We start from the raw sequence: 18,345 nt of genomic DNA, 5'->3' as shown, positions 1-18,345 counted from the left end.
TTATATGTCGGAAAAAAACCTTTGGTATCCTCTTTTATATCATTGGCTAGCTTATTTTCATATTTCATCTTTTCTCGCCTTATGTTTTTTTTTTGTTGCCTTCTGTTAGTTTTTAAAATCTTCCCAATCCTCTAACTTCCCATTAATTTTTGCTCTAGAACATGCCCTCCCTTTTGCTTTTATGCTGTCTTTGTCAGCCTCGGTTGCATCATCCTCCAGTTAGAATAACACTACTTTGGGAAGGATCTATCCTGTGCTTTCTGAATTGCTCCCAGAAACTCCCGCCATTGCTGCTCTGCTGTCATCCCTGCTAGTGTCTCCTTCCAATCAACTTTGGCCTGCTTCTCTCTCGTGCCTCTGTAATTCCCTTTACTCTGATGCAATACTGATACATCTGACTTCGTCTTCTCCCTCAAACTGCAGGGTGAATTCTATTATATTATGGCCACTGTCTCCCAAAGGTTCCTTTAAGCTCTCTCATCAAATCTAGTTCATTGCACAACACCCAATCCAAAATAGCCTTTCTCCTTGTGGGGTCAGCCACAAGGTGCTCTAGGAAGCCATCTTGTAGACATTCCACAAATCCACTTTCTTTGGATCCAGCACCAACCGGATTTTCATATCTACAGTACCTGCATATTGAAATCCCCCGACAATCCGTAATACCATCTATAAATTTGCTGATGATACAACCATTGTTGGTAGAATCTCAGGTGGTGAGGAGAGGGCATACAGGAGCGAGACATGCCCACTAGTGGAGTGGTGCCGCAGCAACAACCTGGCACTCAATGTCAGTAAGACAAAAGAACTGATTGTGGACTTCCGGAAGGGTAAGACAAAGGAATACATAGAGGAATACACAGAGGGATCAGGAGTAGAGAGGGTGAGCATCTTCAAGTTCCTGGGTGTCAAGATCTCTGAGGATCTAACTTGGTCCCAACATATCGTTGTAGTTATAAAGAAGGCAGGACAGCAGCTATACTTCATTTGGAGTTTGAAGAGATTTGCTATGTTAACAAATACACTCAAAAACTTCTATAGATGTACCGTGGAGAGCATTCTGACAGGCTGCATCACTGTCTGGTCCAGGAGGGTGGGCTAACTGCACAGGACCGAAAGAAGCTACAGAGGGTTGTAAATCTAGTCAGCTTTGTCGCTGTTTCCATCAGGTAGGAGCTACAGAAGCCTGAAGGCACACATTCAGTGACTGAGGAACAGCTTCTTCCCCTCTGCCATCTGATTCCTAAATGGACATTGAAATCTTGGACACTATCTCACATATTTTTAAAATACAGTATTTCTGTTTTTTGCAGGTTTTTTAACCTATTCAATATGTATACTGTAATTGATTTACTTATTTATTATTATTAATTTTATTTTTTTTCTCTTCTATATTATGTATTGCATTGAATTGCTGCTGCTAAGTTAACAAATTTCACGTCACATGTCGGTGATAACAAACCTGATTCTGATTCTGACATTGCTTTTATTACATGACTTTTCTATTTCCCATTGAAATTTATATTCCATATACTGGCTACTGTTCAGGGATTTGCGTATAACACCCATCAGGGTCTTTTTAATCTTGTAGTTTGTTAACTCTATTGACAAGGATTCTACATCTTCCAATCATATGTCATCTTTTTCTAAGAATTTGATTTTGTTTTTACCAACAGAGCCCACCCACCTCCCTTTCCTCTCGATACAAGTGTCTGGATGTTAAGCTCCCATCTGTGATCTTTCAGCCATGACTGAGTGATGCCCATGTCATACCTGCTAATCTCTAACTGCACTACAAGATCACCTACCTTATTCCGTACTCTGCGTGCAGTCAAATGTAACACCTTCTGTCCTATATTCATCACCATGTTTGATTTTACTCCCATGTTACACTTCAGTTCATCCCTCTGACTGCAATTTTACCCCATCATCTGCCTGTCCTTCCTCACAATTGCATTGACTTGTACACCAACTGGCCTGTCCCCAGCTCTGTCACTCTTGTTCCCATCTCCCTGTTTTGTTAAGCACACTCGATCACAATGAAAACAAAAAGCAGATTTAATATCTACATGTCTGATATAGATTTAAGCTTCCATTCCGACCTTAATGCATGAAGATAAGGTGCAGAGTGAGGGCTTTAATCTGGATGATGGGTGTGGTTCTTTATCAGATGGTATTGTTGAAATGAGTGAGTGCCACACTCTACAAAGAACATGACAGCTTTGTGGGTCATAAACACAAGAGGTTCTGCAGATGCTGGAAATCCAAAGTAACACACACAAAATACTGGAGGAACTCAGCAGGTCAGGCAATGTCTATGGAGGGGAATAAACATTCGATATTTTGGGCTGAGACCCTTCATCAGGACCAGAAAGGAGGATGTGCCTTTAAGGGAATGACCAAAAGTGACGTGACCCCCTTTTCTTTTGCAGTGCCGAAGAAGGGTCTGAACTCAAAATGTTAACTGTTCATTCCTTCTCATAGTGTGACCTGCTGAGTTCCTCCAGCATTTTAGGTGTGTGGGGCCATGTCTTGCTTAACAGCTTGAACAATAGACAGTAGGTGCAGGAGTAGGCCATTCGGCTCTTCTAGCCAGCACCACCATTCACTGTGATCGTGCCTGATCATACACAATCAGTGCCCCGTTCCTGTCTTCTCCCCATATCCCTTGACCCCGCTATCTATAAGAGCTAGATCTAACTCTCTCTTGAATGCATCCAGAGACTTGGCCTCCACTGACTTCTGGGGCAGAGCATTCCACATATCCATCACTCTCTGGGTGAAAAAGTTTTTCCGCATCTCTTCTAAATGGCCTACCCCTTATTCTTAAACTGTGGCCTCTAGTTCTGGACTCACCCATCAGCAGGAACATGCTTCCTGCCTCCAGTGTGTCCAATCCCTTAATAATCTTATATGTTTCAATCAGATCTCCTCTCATCCTTCTAAATTCCAGCGTATACAAGCCCAGTCACTCCAATCTTTCAAAATATGACAGTCCCGCCATTCCGGGAATTAACCTTGTGAACCTACGCTGCACGCCCTCAATAGCAAGAATGTCCTTCCTCAAATTTGGAGTCCAAAACTGCACACAATACTGCAGGCGTGGTCTCACCAGGGCCCTGTACAGCTGCAGAAGGACCTCTTTACTCCTATACTCAATTCCTCTTGTTATAAAAGCCAGCATGCCATTAGCTTTCTTCACTGCCTGCTGTACCTGCATGCTTGCTTTCATTGACTGATGTACAAGAACACCTAGATCTCATTGTACTTCCCCTTTTCCTAACTTAACTCCATTTAGATAGTAATCTGCCTTCCTGTTCTTGCCACCAAAGTGGATAACCTCGCATTTATCCACATTAAACTGCATCTGCCATACATTTGCCCACTCACCCAACCTGTCCGTCACCCTGCATTCTCATAACATCCTCCTGACATTTCACCCTGCCACCCAGCTTTGTGTCATCAGCAAATTTGCTAATGTTACTTTTAATCCCTTCATCTAAATCATTAATGTGTATTGTAAACAGCTGCAGTCCCAGCACCGAACCTTGCGGTACCCCACTGGTCACAGCCTGCCATTCCGAAAGGGACCCGTTAATCACTACTCTTTGTTTCCTGTCAGCCAGCCAATTTTCAATCCATGTCAGTACTCTGCCCCCAATATCATGTGCCCTAATTTTGCCCACTAATCTCCTATGTGGGACTTTATCAAAAGCTTTCTGGAAGTCCAGGTACACTACATCCACTGGCTCTCCCTTGTCCATTTTCATAGTTACATCCTCTAAAAACCCCAGGAGATTAGTCAAGCATGATTTTTCCTTCATAAATCCATGCTGACTCAGACTGATCCTTCTACTGCTATCCAAATGTGTCATAATTTCCTCTTTTATAATTGATTCCAGCATCTTTCCCACCACTGACATCAGGCTAACCAGTCTATAATTCCTTTTTCTCTCTCCCTCCTTTCTTGAAAAGTGGGACAACGTTAGCCACCCTCCAATCAGCAGGAACTGTTCCTGAATCTATAGAACATTGGAAGATGATTACCAATGCGTCCACGATTTCTAGAGCCATCTCTTTAAGTACCCTGGGATGCAGACCATCAGGTCCTGGGGACTTATCAGCCTTCAGACAGTTCATCCTTTACCCTAGTTCCTTTGGCCACTATTACATCTGGGAGATTGTTTGTGTCTTCCCTAGTGAAGACAGATCCAAAGTACCTGTTCAACTCATCTGCCATTTCCTTGTTCCCCATAATAAATACACCTGTTTCTGTCTTCAATGGCCCAATTTTGGTCTTAACAATTTTTTTTGCTATTCACATACCTAAAGAAGCTTTTACTATCCTCCTTTATATTCTTGCAGCACACAGGAGATGGAGGGCTTGAGGAGGGTAGGGTTGGATATCTGTATGACAGTGGGATACTAACCTTCCCAAAGGCTTAAAGTTCTGTGATAAGAAGTGAGCCAACAGTCCCAACCTCACAAGAATCCATTGCCCTAACTGTTGTAGTGCTCCTATGTAACTTTAGATGACATGAGGTGGCCGCAGGTTTTACCAATGCTGCGACATGGTTCTCACTAAACAAGTACACCTTCCTCTAAGCTGTTATACTCATTTTCAAGATCCACTTTACCCTGAGCTAACGTTTATTCCTTTCTGCTGAGTTGTTTAAACTTTTGGAGGAACATTGAACTTCGGTATTATGTACTTCAGAGTAAATTTATTATCAAGGTATATATATGTCACCATATTCAACCCTGAGATTCATTTTCTTGCAGGCATTCAAAGTAGAACAAAGAGAAACATTAGAATCAATGAAAAATGTCTCACTAACAAGGAATGATGTTCTTATTTGTGTGACGGCTGGGTGTAGATAGGGTAAATGCAAGCAGGCTTTTTCCGCTGACATTAGTTGAGACTTGAACTAAAGGTCATGGGTTAAGGGTGGCAGTTGAAATGTTTAAGGGGAATATGAGGGGGAACTTCACTCAGAGTGTAGTGCGAGTGTGGAATGAGCTGCCAGTGGAAGTGGTGGGTACAGGTTTGATTGCAACATTTAAGAGGTTTGGGTAGGTACGTGCATGGGAGGGGTATGGTGGGCTGTGCTTCAGGTGCAGGTTGATGGGATAAGGCAGAATAATAGTTTGGCATGGACTAGATGGGCCGAAGGTCCTGTTTCTGTGCTGTAGTGTTCTATGGCTGTATCTTGAGCAGAACTCAAAAGAGCCAGTAGAATGTATCACAGATTGTTTTCTGTAAGCAAATCTATGCTAATTGCTGTGCCCTTTTTGACTAATAATGCCCTGCCTGTCCTCGTTCTCTGTGTTTTCTTTCCTCCTTGCTGATTGCTCTTGCACGTTTCTGCCCTCTGCACCTGACAGCTCTGTTTCCTGTTGAATTCAAGAGGAGTTGAGGGTGGGGGAAGGACAGTGAGCAGTTTGAAAACAGCACTTACGGTCTCCCATTGTCTTCGCAGAGAGGGAGCAAGGCGGACGCTATCCCCCTGCTGGCCGTGGCTGTGCCCGTGGCGTGTGGGGCCGTGCTCCTCATTGCGATAGCTCTAATATTCGTGGTGCTGACCGCCCGGAAGAAGCGGCAGACTGAAGGGACGTACAACCCGAGCCAGCAGGAGGTGGCCGGTGCCCGTCTGGAGATGGACAGTGTCCTTAAGGTGCCTCCCGAAGAGCGCCTGATATAATTGGCTACTGGACTCAGAAGAGGGCAAGGTGCTCTGAAATATCGGACCACTTAAGGTGCCTTCGCTCCACCCCTGTACTACTGACTCTACCGAGCCACCCACTTCACCAAGTGGGATGCAACCCATTTGATGTTGGCACTGTGCAATCCTCATGGAGACTGGAGATGGTGGCACATCTGGTGGGGAAACTCGCACTGCGCTGTTCACTGCAATCACGCATGAATAACGTGTGAAGTCAGAGACTGATTCAGGCATTTCCTGTGCACACAAAAGGTACGACGAGGTATCACTTCCAGAGGTCAACCCCTCATCATTCAGATTACAACAGCCACTTCTCAAACCTGTGAAGAAAAAAGTGGAAGTTCTTAAAGCTGTTCTGCATTCCAACTGGTGGAAATGTGCTCATTTATTTAAATATTTACTGTAATTTGATTCTTAATTGAGCCCCCTTTTTAATAGCAAATTCTTTTTGGAATTTAAGTTTATTATATATATAGAAACAAATCAAAATACCCTTAATTGCCACTTTATTAGGTGCAGGAGTGGAACCTGGTGTGGTCTCCTGCTGCTGTAGCTCATCCACTTCAAGGCTTGATGTGTTATACATTCAGAGATGCTCTTCTGCCACCTCTGTTGTAACGTATGTTTATTTGAGTTACTGTCACCTTCCTGTCAGCTTGAACAAGACTGACCATTCTACTCTGACCTCTCTCATTAATGAGGCATTTTCACCCACAGAACTGGATGTTTTTTTTTGTTTTTCACACCATTGTCTATAAACTCTAGAGAGCATTGTGTGTGAAAAACCCAGAAGATCAGCAGTTTCTGAGATACTCAAACCACCCTGTCTGGCACCAACAATCATTCTGCCATCAAAGTCAGTTGGATCACATTTCTTCCCCATTCAGATGTTCGGTTTGCACAACTGAACCTTTTGACCACGTCTGCCTGCTTAAATGCAGTGCATTGCGCCACATAATTGGCATCAGTAAGCAGGTGTACCTAATAAAGTGGCCACTTGAGTATATTATCATTAAGTATGGGAACAGTTATAGTTAATTATATATTGAAACAAATTAGTATTAAATACAAATGGAGGGATCTATTTTTAGAATACAGCTAGCTGGGAGAGGATGGATGATGACATTAGGTGATGCTGTGCTAGAGGCAAATGGTCACAGTCACAGGATTCTGCATCCCTCTCCTTTGGCTTCTGTGTCTAATTAAAGACTTGTTCACTACCAGTGAGTCTGCACACAGCTTGAAAGCACTTATGTTGTTGCATCAACAGTTGTTACTGACAGACTGTGCCCTCGTCTGTTCTATTTACAAGCTGCAGTGGGGGCGGGAAGCTGCCAGGCTGAGGTCGTGCAACATGAGTGTATGCCAATAAACTGGAGTTTCCTCATAACCACTTCACTGAATGGTGGGTTCTCCACAGCAGAGAGAGTCTTCCTAGGGAAACGATGCTCCCTGTGCAGTTGCGGTCGGAGGGGTCACAGTCGTCACCCGTCACCACTGCAGTTCCATTGGCCACTGCGAGGAAAAGAAGGGTAACTGTGTGGAAACACACACACATTGCTGGAGGAACTCAGCAGATCAGCTGGCATTTATAGAAACGAATAAACAGTTGACATTTTGGGCCGAGACCCTTCATCAGAATTGGGAAGGAAGGAGACACAAGCCAGAAAAAGAGGGGAGGGAGAGGATTATTAATTCTTGCCCTCCCCCCTCTTCCTTATTTTGGCTGCTAGAAGTTGGTGGGTGAAGCCAGATGGCTGGGGGTGAGGGAGAGGGGTGAAGTGAGAAGCTGGGAGATGATAGGTGGAAAAGGCAAAGGGTCAAAGGAGGCATTTGATAGGAGAAAGAGCGGACCATGGGAAAAAGCAGAGGAAGAGGGGCACCAGAGGGAGGTGATGGGCAAGTGATGAGAAGAAGTAACTCTAGTGGCCTGTAGCCCCAGGAGAACGGAGGGGTAAGAACAGAGATGTGGGGCATTGATAAGCCGCTGCCAACAGAAAGGCAGATTTGACTTTTGGAAGTAAACTGAATCTCTGGAGTGTTAGCCATTTCACACACTGAGTTGATAAAGGACGATCCGCAGAAGGCCACTCGAACTCAGGCTGCAGTGAGAGTGTGGAAGGCTTTGAAGTTTGAAGTTGACCAAGTGTGGAAACAAATTAACCATGGGAAATGTTAAGAGTCAAACTGCAATCCATGACCTGACTGTACACAAGATCCTTTAGTCAGAGCGTCATAGTACAATACAGCACAGAGACAGGCCCTTCAGCCCATCTAGTCTGTGCTGAACTATTAATCTGCCTTGTCCTGTCGACCTGCACCCAGACCATAGCCCTCCATACCCCTCTCATCCATACCCATGTACCTATCCAGATCTCACTTTAATATTGAAATTGAACCCACATCCACCTCTTCCACTGGCAGCTTTTCCATACTCTCACCACCCTCAAGGTGAAGAAGTTACCCCTCATGTTCCTCCTAAACATTTCACCTTTTACATTTAACCCATGACCTCTAGTTGTAGTCTCACCCAATCACAGTGTGGGGGAAAACTTGCTTGCATTTACCTTATCTATACCTCTCATAATGTTGTATACCTCCATCAAATCTCCTCTCATTTTCCTCTGCCTTAGGGAATGAAGCCCTAACCTATTCAAGTCCTCAAGTCCAAGCAACATCCTTATAAATTTTGGAGGGCATTTTGTAAAATGTTCTAGGAACTTACAATAGCAATTTCCAGCTCCTTTATAATTTTTTGTCATTTGGCACAAATTCCACTAATTCTATTTAACGTCATTGGAATTTGAGCTGTTTCCAAAACTGGGGAGGTTGTTTCTACATTCTTTGCTTGGTTACAATTCTGAAGGTATTTTGGGCTCCACAACCTACATTCAAGTCTTTGTGGTGTTATGCTTGCGACTTAAAATGCCAAACATATTTTAACATCATTAAAAAATGATGGAATTAGCCTGAACACTAAAAGTGAGAAATACCATCCACAGTTCTGTCCAGTACAGTCTACTCAGTGAGGTATTCCGTAAGACTGTAAGACATATTGTAGGAGCAAAATTAAGCCATTCAGCCCATCAAGACTATTCTGCTATTCCATCATGGCTGTCTTACTATCCTTCTCAAATCCATTCTCTAGACCTCCCCCCGCTCAACCTTTGATACCCTTACTAATCAAGAACCTATCAACATCTGCCTCCAATAGCCATCTATGGAAATGAATTCCACAGATTCACCATTCTCTGGCAATTCCTCCTCATGTCCATTCTAAAGGGACATCTTTCTATTCTGAGGCTGTGCCCTCTGGTTCTAGACACTTCTTATATTGGAAACATCCTCTCCACGTCCACTCTATCTAGGTCTTTGAACATTCACACTCCACAGTGGTGTTAATTTCTAATTAGTTGTAAACATGGAACCAGTTGGAATCTAAAAGTAGAAATCCAGGGAATTCAATGTGGAGGCAGTGAACTCAGCGTGGATGCAGTGCTGGCTTTACCTTTCAGCCTGCAGATACTATTGGGTTGGAGAGTACTTTTAGTGGCAGGCAAACCAAGATGATCCAGGAGTCACTGTGCCCTAACATTTACTGTATAAACAAGCCCATCTGTTCACTGCCCCACTCTGTCTTTCCTTCCCTTTACCAAGCATGGTCATCTCCATCCCTCTCCAAACCCATGTCAAAATTCATCAGCTTCTGCCTCAGCATGGAGACCCAAACTTAGTTTCAAGATTGAATGCTTGGGCCTCCTTCCTCTCCACTCCCAGCACCGTGTTTCATCAGTCCCTTTTCAACCTCTTCCATCCACAACTACTGGGAAAACCAACGTCTATTCCATCTCCATATTTGGAATGAAAGTAAATTCCCTGATTTTCTGGGCTTATATTTAATTAAAGTTATAAAAAGATATTTTTGCTTGGGATGTTATATTTTGTAAAAAAATTTTCCGAAATATTTGGCATAAACAGTTTCAGTAAAACTTAGCCAAGCAGGTTCCTCCAAAGAAGAGAAAGCTCTTCTTTGGGATCTTCTCTTTCATTAGGAACCAACAATGATGAGAAACTCTACAGGTCGGGTGGCATATACAGAGGAGAATGAACAGTTAATGTTCCACGCCAAGACAGAGAGTGAAGGTGTGGAAAGGGGAAGGAGTACAAGCTGACAGGTGACAGGTGGGTGTGAAGGTGGGTAGATTGTGATTGGTCAGACCTGGTCAAGGAATTAGGCCCAAATCATCCCCCTGCACAGATGCTGCCTGTCTTGCAGTGAAACATTGCTGCCTGGTAAACATTTATGTTTTTGATGAAATGTGAATGGTGTAAGCATCATGACTTATTTCCTAGGGCGAACTCAGCTCAGAACCTGAGCAATCCCATGGAGAAAAACACAGTCGACTACTATTGTGACCTTTTTGTACAACTTTGGCTAAACTTTATAAAATTACATTGGGTATTGGCAAAACATAACCCACTATTGATGTAAATTTCATAGGTTTGTAAATGTAAATGTCTGTAATTGATAAATGTGGTGTAATATAAAGAATTGATGAAATCACAATGTTGATATTTATTTGAGTGATCTGAAAATTTGGAAGCAAAATATTCTGAATTTGGTGGGCCTGAGGAAACTTTCCTAAGACGCAGACACTCCAATGCCCTCTGTCCCAAGATCCAGACACACCAATGCCCTCTGTCCGAAGATCCAGACACACCAACGCCCTCTGTCCCAAGACCCAGACACACCAACGCCCTCTGTCCGAAGATCCAGACACACCAACGCCCTCTGTCCCAAGACCCAGACACACCAATGCCCTCTGTCCCACGATCCAGACACACCAAGGGCCCTCTGACCCAAGATCCAGATACGCCAACTCCCTCTGTCCCAAGATCCAGACAAACCAACTCCCTCTGTCCCAAGACCCAGACACACCAATGCCCTCTGTCCCAAGACCCAGACATTCTCTGTCCCAAGATCCAGACACACCAACGTCCTCTGTCCCAAGACCCAGACACACCAGCGCCCTCTGACCCAAGACCCAGACACACCAACGCCCTCTGTCCCAAGATCCAGACACACCAGCGCCCTCTGACCCAAGATCCAGACACACCAATGCCCTCTGTCCCAAGATCCAGACACACCAAGGGCCCTCTGTCTCAAGACCCAGACACACCAACGCCCTCTGTCCCAAGACCCAGACACACCAACACCCTCTGTCCCAAGACCCAGACACACCAACGCCCTCTGACCCAAGACCCAGACACACCAACGCCCTCTGTCCCCAGACACACCAACGCCCTCTGTCCCAAGATCCAGACACACCAATGCCCTCTGTCCCAAGATCCAGACACACCAAGGGCCCTCTGTCCTAAGACCCAGACACACCAACGCCCTCTGACCCAAAACCCAGACACACTAACACCCTCTGTCCCAAGACCCAGACACACCAACACCCTAACGCCCTCTGTCCCAGGATCCAGACACACCAATGCCCTCTGTCCCAAGACCCAGATACACCAACACCCTCTGTCCCATGATCCACGTGATAGAGACAAAATATCCCTAGTTTTCTCCGGAATGCTGAACCACATTAATGTGAGGATTCTACATCTGATTCATGAGAAATACAGTCTTCTCAGATGTTTCTCTCCCTAAATCAAGAGGGGGGACTGTATCTGACCACGACTACTGAGAAACAAGTAGTTTCCCCAACCTATCCCAAAAAATCTGATCACCCAGATCAGCGAGTCCTTGCATTAGTCAAAACTGCACATTCATTTGATGCAGTAATCTGGTATGTTTTTGTGTAGAGTGTTGGAAGTTGAAGTTAGTATAGAGGCCACTCTTCACTCTGCCTTCACTCCCATACCATCCCCAGCAGAGCACCACTAGGTAATAACTGTTCCTGAACCTGGTGGTGAGAGTCCTGAGGCTCCTGTACCTCCTTCCTGCTGGCTGCAGTGAGAAGAGAGCATGGCCTGGGCGGTGGGCGTAGTTGATGATGGATGGAATGATCTTGTCTGAATGGGATAGTTTTTTATTCTATCTCAATACATGTAACAATAATAAATAAATAGTTTAAAATGAAACAGGCTTTCGTTATCCTCATCAACACACTGAACTAGAATGAGGTGAGGTTTAAACCTTACTTTAAACAGGCTTGCTGGGGAAGTTATTACAGGCTGAATGAAAACAAATTGATAAACACAATATTCACACTCTGAGAAACTTTGGATCATTAACTGTAGCATATACCAATCCCTTCAATTTTAGATGTCACCCAGTCCAAGCTGAACATCTCATTTGGGTTCGGTCCTTTCTTGGAAACAGAAAATCTACAGCACAATACAGGCCCTTCAGCCCACAAAGTTATGTCGAACTTTGGCTCCTCTTGGACTAAAACTTCTGAAGTAACAGCCAATCCACAAAATGCTGGAGGAACTCAGCAGGCCAGGCAGCATCTAGGAAAAGAGTACCGTTGATGATTCTTGCCGACCCTATCAGCATAACTGAGGAGCAGATTCAGAAGATGGAGGGAGGGGGGAAAGAAAACCAGGTGATAGGTGAAACCTGAAGGGGGAGGGGATGAAGCAAAGGGACAGAAGGCCATGGAAGACAGAAAAGGGGCAGGAGCACCAGAGGGAGGCGATGTGCAGGTAAGGAGATCAAGTGAGAGAGGTGAAAGGGGTGGGAAATGATGAAGGAGAGGTGGGGGTTGGGGGGGCATTACCAGAAGTTTGAGAAATCGATGTTCATGCCATCAGGTTGTTCTGCTTGCAAGGATAAGTACCAGGAGGGAGATCAGTGGGGAGGGACAAATGGACAAGGGAGTCGCATAGGGAGTGATCCCTGCGGAAAGTAGAAAGTGCAGGGGTGGAGGGGGGGAAGGGAAAGATGTGCTTGATGGTGGGATCTCGTTGGAGATGGCAGAAGTTTTGGTAATTATGTGCCGGACGTGGAGGCTGGTGGGGTGATAGGTGAGGACAAGAGGAACCCTATTCCTGGTAGGGTGGCGGGAGGATGGGGAAAGAGAAGCCGTACATGAAATGAAAGAGATGAGGTTTAGGGCAGTGTTGATGGTGGAGGAAGGGAGACCCCTTTCTTTGAAAAAGGAGGACATCGCCTTCATTCTAGAATGAAAAACCTCATCCTGAGAGCAGATGCAGTGGAGGCAGAGGAATTAAAGAGAATGGCATTTTTACAGGTAACAGGGTGGGAAAAGGTATAGTTGAGGTAGCTGAGAGAGTCCATGGGTTTATATAGACATCAGTAGATATGCTGTTTCCAGAGCTAGAGGCAGTGAAATTGTGAAAGGGGAGGGAGGTATTGAAAATGGACCAGGTGAATTTGAGGGCAGGGTGGAAGTTGGAGGCAAAGTGGATGAAATCAATGAGTTCAGCATGGGTGCTTGAAGCAGCACCAATGCAGTCAATGATGTAGTGTAGGAAAAGTGTGGGACGGTCACCAGTGTAGGCTTGGAGTATAGACTGTTCCACGTAGCCAATAAACAGGCAGGCATAGCTGACCCATGTGAGTGTCCATCGCTACCCCTTTTGTTTGAAGAAAGTGGGAGGAGCCAAAGGAAAAATTACTTAGAGTGAGGAGCTAGGCGCAGGAGAGTGGTTGTGGAGGAGAACTGGTTGAGTCTGGTGTCCAGGAAGAAATGGAGAGCTTGGAGGCCTGCCTGGTGAGGGATAGAGGTGGTGGGGGATCCCACTCAACCCAATACACCTGCCTTCTCGCTGTATCATTTGGTGCCCTGACTGATCAGGAAATGATCAGTTTCTGCCTTAAATATACCCACGGACTTGGCCTCCACCATAGTCTGTGGCAGAGCATTCCACAGATTCAGTACTCTCTGGTTAAAAAAAAATACTTCCTTACCTCTGTTCTAAAAGGTCGTCCTTGATTTTGAGGCTGTGGCCTCTATTTCTGGATACCCCCCCACCATAGATAACATCCTCTCCACATCCACCCTATCTAGTCCTTTCAACATTCAGTAGGTTTCAATGAGATCCCCCACATTCTTCTAAATTCCAGAGAATACAGACGTAAAGCTGCCAAATGCTCCTCATATGTTAACTCCTTCATTTCTGGAATCAGCCTCGAGAACCTCCTCTGGACTCTCCAATGACAACACATCCTTTCTGAGGTATGGGGCCCAAAACAGTTGACAATACTCCAAGTGCGACCTCAGCAGTGTCTCATAAAGGCTCAGCATTATCTCTTTGCTTTTCTATTCTGTTCCTCTTGAAATAAATGCCAACATGGTATTTGCTTTCTTTACCACAGACTCAACTTGTGAATTAACCTTCTGGGAGACTTGCACGAGGACTCCTAAATCCCTCTGCACCTCTGAGATTTGAACCTTCTCTCCATTTAGATAATAGTCCACACTGTTGTTCCTTTTACCAAAATGCATTATCATACATTTCCCAACACTGTATTTCATCTGCCACTTTTTTGCCCATTCTTATAATCCTGCTGCAATTGCATTGCTTCCTTAGCACTACCTTCCCCTCCACCTATCTTTGTATCATTTGCAAACTTTGCCACAAAGACATCACTTCCATAACGGTCCCAATACTGACCCCTGAGGAGCACCACTAGTCTCTGGCAGCCAACCAGAAAAGGCCCCCTTTATTTCCATTCACTGCCTCCTGTAGCCATTCCTCTATCCATGCCAGTATCTTTCTTGTAATACCATTGAATTTTATCTTGTTAAGCAGCCTCATATGTGGCATCTTATCAAACGCCTTTTGAAAATCCAAGTAAATGACATCCACTGCCTCTCCTTTGTCCACCTTGCTAGTTACTTCCTTGAAAAACTCTAACAAATTTGTCAGGCAAAATTTCCCTTTACAGAAACCATGCTGACTTTGACTTATTTAATCATTAGTCTCCAAGTACCTTGAAACCTCATCCTTAATAATGGACTCCCAACACTTTCCCAACCACTGAAGTTAGGGTAACTGGCCTATAATTTCCCTTCTTTTGCAATCCTCTCTTCTTAAAGAGTGGAGTGACATTTGCAATCTTCCAGTCCTCTGGGACCATGCCAGAATCAAGTGATTCTTGAAAAATCATGACCAATGCATCCGTTTTCTCTTCAGCAACCTGTCTCAGAACTCTGGGGTGTAGTCTATCTGGTGCAGATGACTTATCTGCCTTAAGACCTTTTCATTGGCCTAGCACTTTCCCTTGTAATAGCGATGACACTCACTCCTGCTCCCTGACACACTGCTAGTGTCTTCCACAGTGAAAACTGATGCAAAGTACTCAAGTTCATCTGCCATTTCTTTGTTTGTTACTACCTCACCAACATCATTTCCAGTGGCCCAATATCAACTCTCACCTCCCTTTTACTCTTTACATAACTGAAAAAACATTTGGTATCCTGCTTTATATTATTGGCTCATTTGCCTTCATACTTCATTGTTTTCCTTCCTAAAGCTTTTTTAGTTGCCTTTTGTTGGATTTTAAAAGCTTCCCAATCATCCAACTTTCTAACCATTTTTGCTACCTTATATGCCCTTTCCGTGGCTTTTATGCAATCCTTAACTTCCCTTATCAGCCATGGTTGCCTACCCCTGCCATTTGAGTACTTCTTCTTCTTCTTCTTCTTCTTCAGGACATATCTATCCTGCACCCTGGGAACTATTCCCAGAAACTTTATCCATCTCTGCCCTGTTGTCATTCCCACCAGTATCCCCCTCCAATCCACCCAGACAAGCTCCTCGCTCCTGCCCGTGTAATTCCCTTTCTTCCATTGCAATATTTATACATGTGACTTGAGATTCTCCCTCTCAAATTGCAATATGAATTCAATCATAATATGATCACCACCTCCTAAGGTTCCTATACATAAGATCTGGGTTATTACACAACACCCAATCCAAGATAGCCTTTCCCCGAGTAGGCTCAAGCACAACTGCTCTAAAAAGCCATCTCATAGGCATTCAACAAATCCCCTCTCATGTGATATGATACCAACTTGATTTTCCTAATCCTTTTGCATATTGAAATCCCCCATTACAATGGAGTCATTACCCTTATTACATGACTTTTTCAGCTCCCTTTGCAAACTTAACCCCACGTCTTGGCTACTATTTGGAGGCCTATATATGATTCCCATAATGGATTTTTTACCCTTGCGATTTCCTAACTCCACCCACAAAAATTCAACCTTCTCTGACCGTATGTCACCTCTTTCTGAGTTCCATCTCTTACCAACAGAGCCACACCACTGCCTATGCCTTCCTGCCTGTCCATTTGATACAAAGTATGTCCTATGACGTTAAGCTCCCAACTATGACCTTCTTTCATCCACGACTTAGTGATGCCCATAATGTCATACCAACCAATCTCTATTTGCGCCAGGAGTTCATCCACTTTATTCCAAAGGCTATGTGCATTTAAATACAGCATCTTCAGTCCTACATTCGTCGCCCTTTTGAATCTTTTATCTGTGGTACAATTTAACCCTTTACTCCGTCTGCATTTGTACCCAGTCACTGGCTTGTCCGTCCTTACATTCATGTTACACCCATCATCGACTTGTAAACCCGCTGGCTCATCCCCAGCTCAGTCACACTGGTTCCCATCCCCCTGCTATATTAGTTGAAACCACTCCCAACAGCTCTAGCGAACCTGCCCACAAGATTATCGGTCCCCTCAGATTAAAGGCAACCTGTCCCTTTTGTACAAAAGGGACGGGTTCCTATCCTCACGTGACTCATGCCCTATTCTCGGTGTTGCGTGACACGGGCTGCAATCCTGAGATTACTATCCTTGGAGTCCTGCCTCTCAGCTTCCTTCCTAATTCACTGTATTCTTTCTTTCTTCCCTGATTTTTAAGCAGGCTTCAATTATACAATTGGGTAAGGAGAACGTGGTAACCTGCCTCAATGACTATCATCCCGTAGCACTTACATCCACTTTGATGAAGTGCTTTGAGAGGTCAGTGATGAAGCATAATAACTCCTGCCTGAGAAGCAACGTAGATCTACTCCATTTGCCAGCCGTCATAACAGGTCAACAGAAGATGCAATTTCATTGGCTTTTGGAACATCTGGACAGAGAAAATGCATACATCATACTGCTCAGATGGACTACAGCTCAGCATTCAATACTATCACCCCCTCCAAACCAATCTATAACCTTCAAGGCCTTGCCCTCAATACTGCCTTGTGCAATTGGATCTCAATTTCCTCACTTGCAGACCCCAGCCAGTTTGGATTGGCATCAACGTGTTCTCCACAATCACCATCAGCACAGCTGCACCACAAGGCTGTGTGCTCAGATCTCTCTCTACTCACTTTACATTTATGACTGTGTCGCTAAGCACAGCCCCAGTGCTATATTTAATTTGCTGATGACACCACTGTCATTGGATGAATCAAAGCGGTGATGAATCAGCATATAGGAGAAAGACTGAAAATCTGGCTGAGTGGTGGCATGACAACAACCTCTCACTCAATGTCAGCAAAACTGGGGAGATGAATATTGATTTCAGGAGGACAACACCAGAGGTCCATAAGCCACTCCCTATCAGGCTATCAGAGGTGAAGAGGGTCAACGACTTGAAATTCCTCGGTGTTATCATTTTAGAGGATCCTGGGTCCAGCATATAAGTGCCATCATGAAGAAAGCATGGCAGGACCTCTACTTTCTTAGAAGTTTCCTAAGATTCAGCATGACATCTAAAACTTTACAAACTACATTAGATGTGTGGTGGCAATTATATTGATTGATCACATCATGGCCTAGTATAGAAACACCAAGTAGTGGATACAGTCCAGTTCATAAAGCCCTCTCCACCATTGAGCACAACTACGAGGGGTGCTGTCGCTGGAAACCAGCATCCATTATCAAGGATTCCTGACATCCAGGCCATGCTCTCTTTTCGTTACTGCCATCAGGAAGAAGGTACAGGAGCCTCAGGACCCACACCACCAGGTTCAGGAACAGTTGTTACCACTCAAAACAGAGGGGATAACCTCACTCACCCCATCACTAAACTATTTCCACAACCTATGAATTCATTTTTAAAGACCCTTCATATCTCATGTCTCAATAATTATTGCTTATTTATTATTATTATTTATTTTTCTTTGGTTTCGTATTTCAGTTTGTTGTCTTTTTCTCATTGGTTGTCTCTCCAGTCCATTGATTCAATTGTGTTTCTTGTATTATCTGGCAATGCCCACGAGAAAATGAATCTCAAGTTTATATATGATGACTTATATGGACTTTGATAATAAATTTACTTTGAGACCAAAGGCACCCTATCCAGATGCATCATGGCTTGCTACAGCAACTGCTCTGCCTGTGACTGCAAGAAGCTACAGAGAGTTGTGAACAGAGCTCAGCATATTACTGAAACCAGCCTGCCCCACATGCATGCTGCCTAAACTCCACACTTCCTTGGTAAAGCAGCAAACACCATCAAAACTCCACCCACCCCAAACATTCTTTCTTCTTCCCCTTCCTGTACTGGGCCGAAGATACAAAAGCCCAAAAGCATGTACCACCAGGTTCAAGGACAGATTCTATGCCACTCATATAAGACCATAGAACGCTTCTCTAGCACAATAAGATAGACTTTTTGACCTC

The 18,345-nt window shown here is 44.4% G+C and overlaps 1 protein-coding gene across 1 annotated transcript in view; it reads left to right on the top strand.

Annotated features, from left to right (window-relative positions):
* LOC132407440 (protein crumbs homolog 2-like) overlaps positions 1-10,544 on the top strand; it is a 167,136-nt gene extending 156,592 nt beyond the window's left edge. Inside the window, exon 13 of the mRNA XM_059993943.1 lies at positions 5,481-10,544. Within this exon, the coding sequence (XP_059849926.1) occupies positions 5,481-5,702 (222 nt within the window). The 3' untranslated portion in view covers positions 5,703-10,544. The remainder of the gene's footprint in view (positions 1-5,480) is intronic.
* Positions 10,545-18,345: the final 7,801 nt, after the last annotated feature.

This window comes from Hypanus sabinus, chromosome 18, assembly GCF_030144855.1.
Source record: "Hypanus sabinus isolate sHypSab1 chromosome 18, sHypSab1.hap1, whole genome shotgun sequence".
Taxonomy (NCBI): domain Eukaryota; kingdom Metazoa; phylum Chordata; class Chondrichthyes; order Myliobatiformes; family Dasyatidae; genus Hypanus; species Hypanus sabinus.
This window is presented reverse-complemented; position numbering and strand designations above follow the sequence as displayed.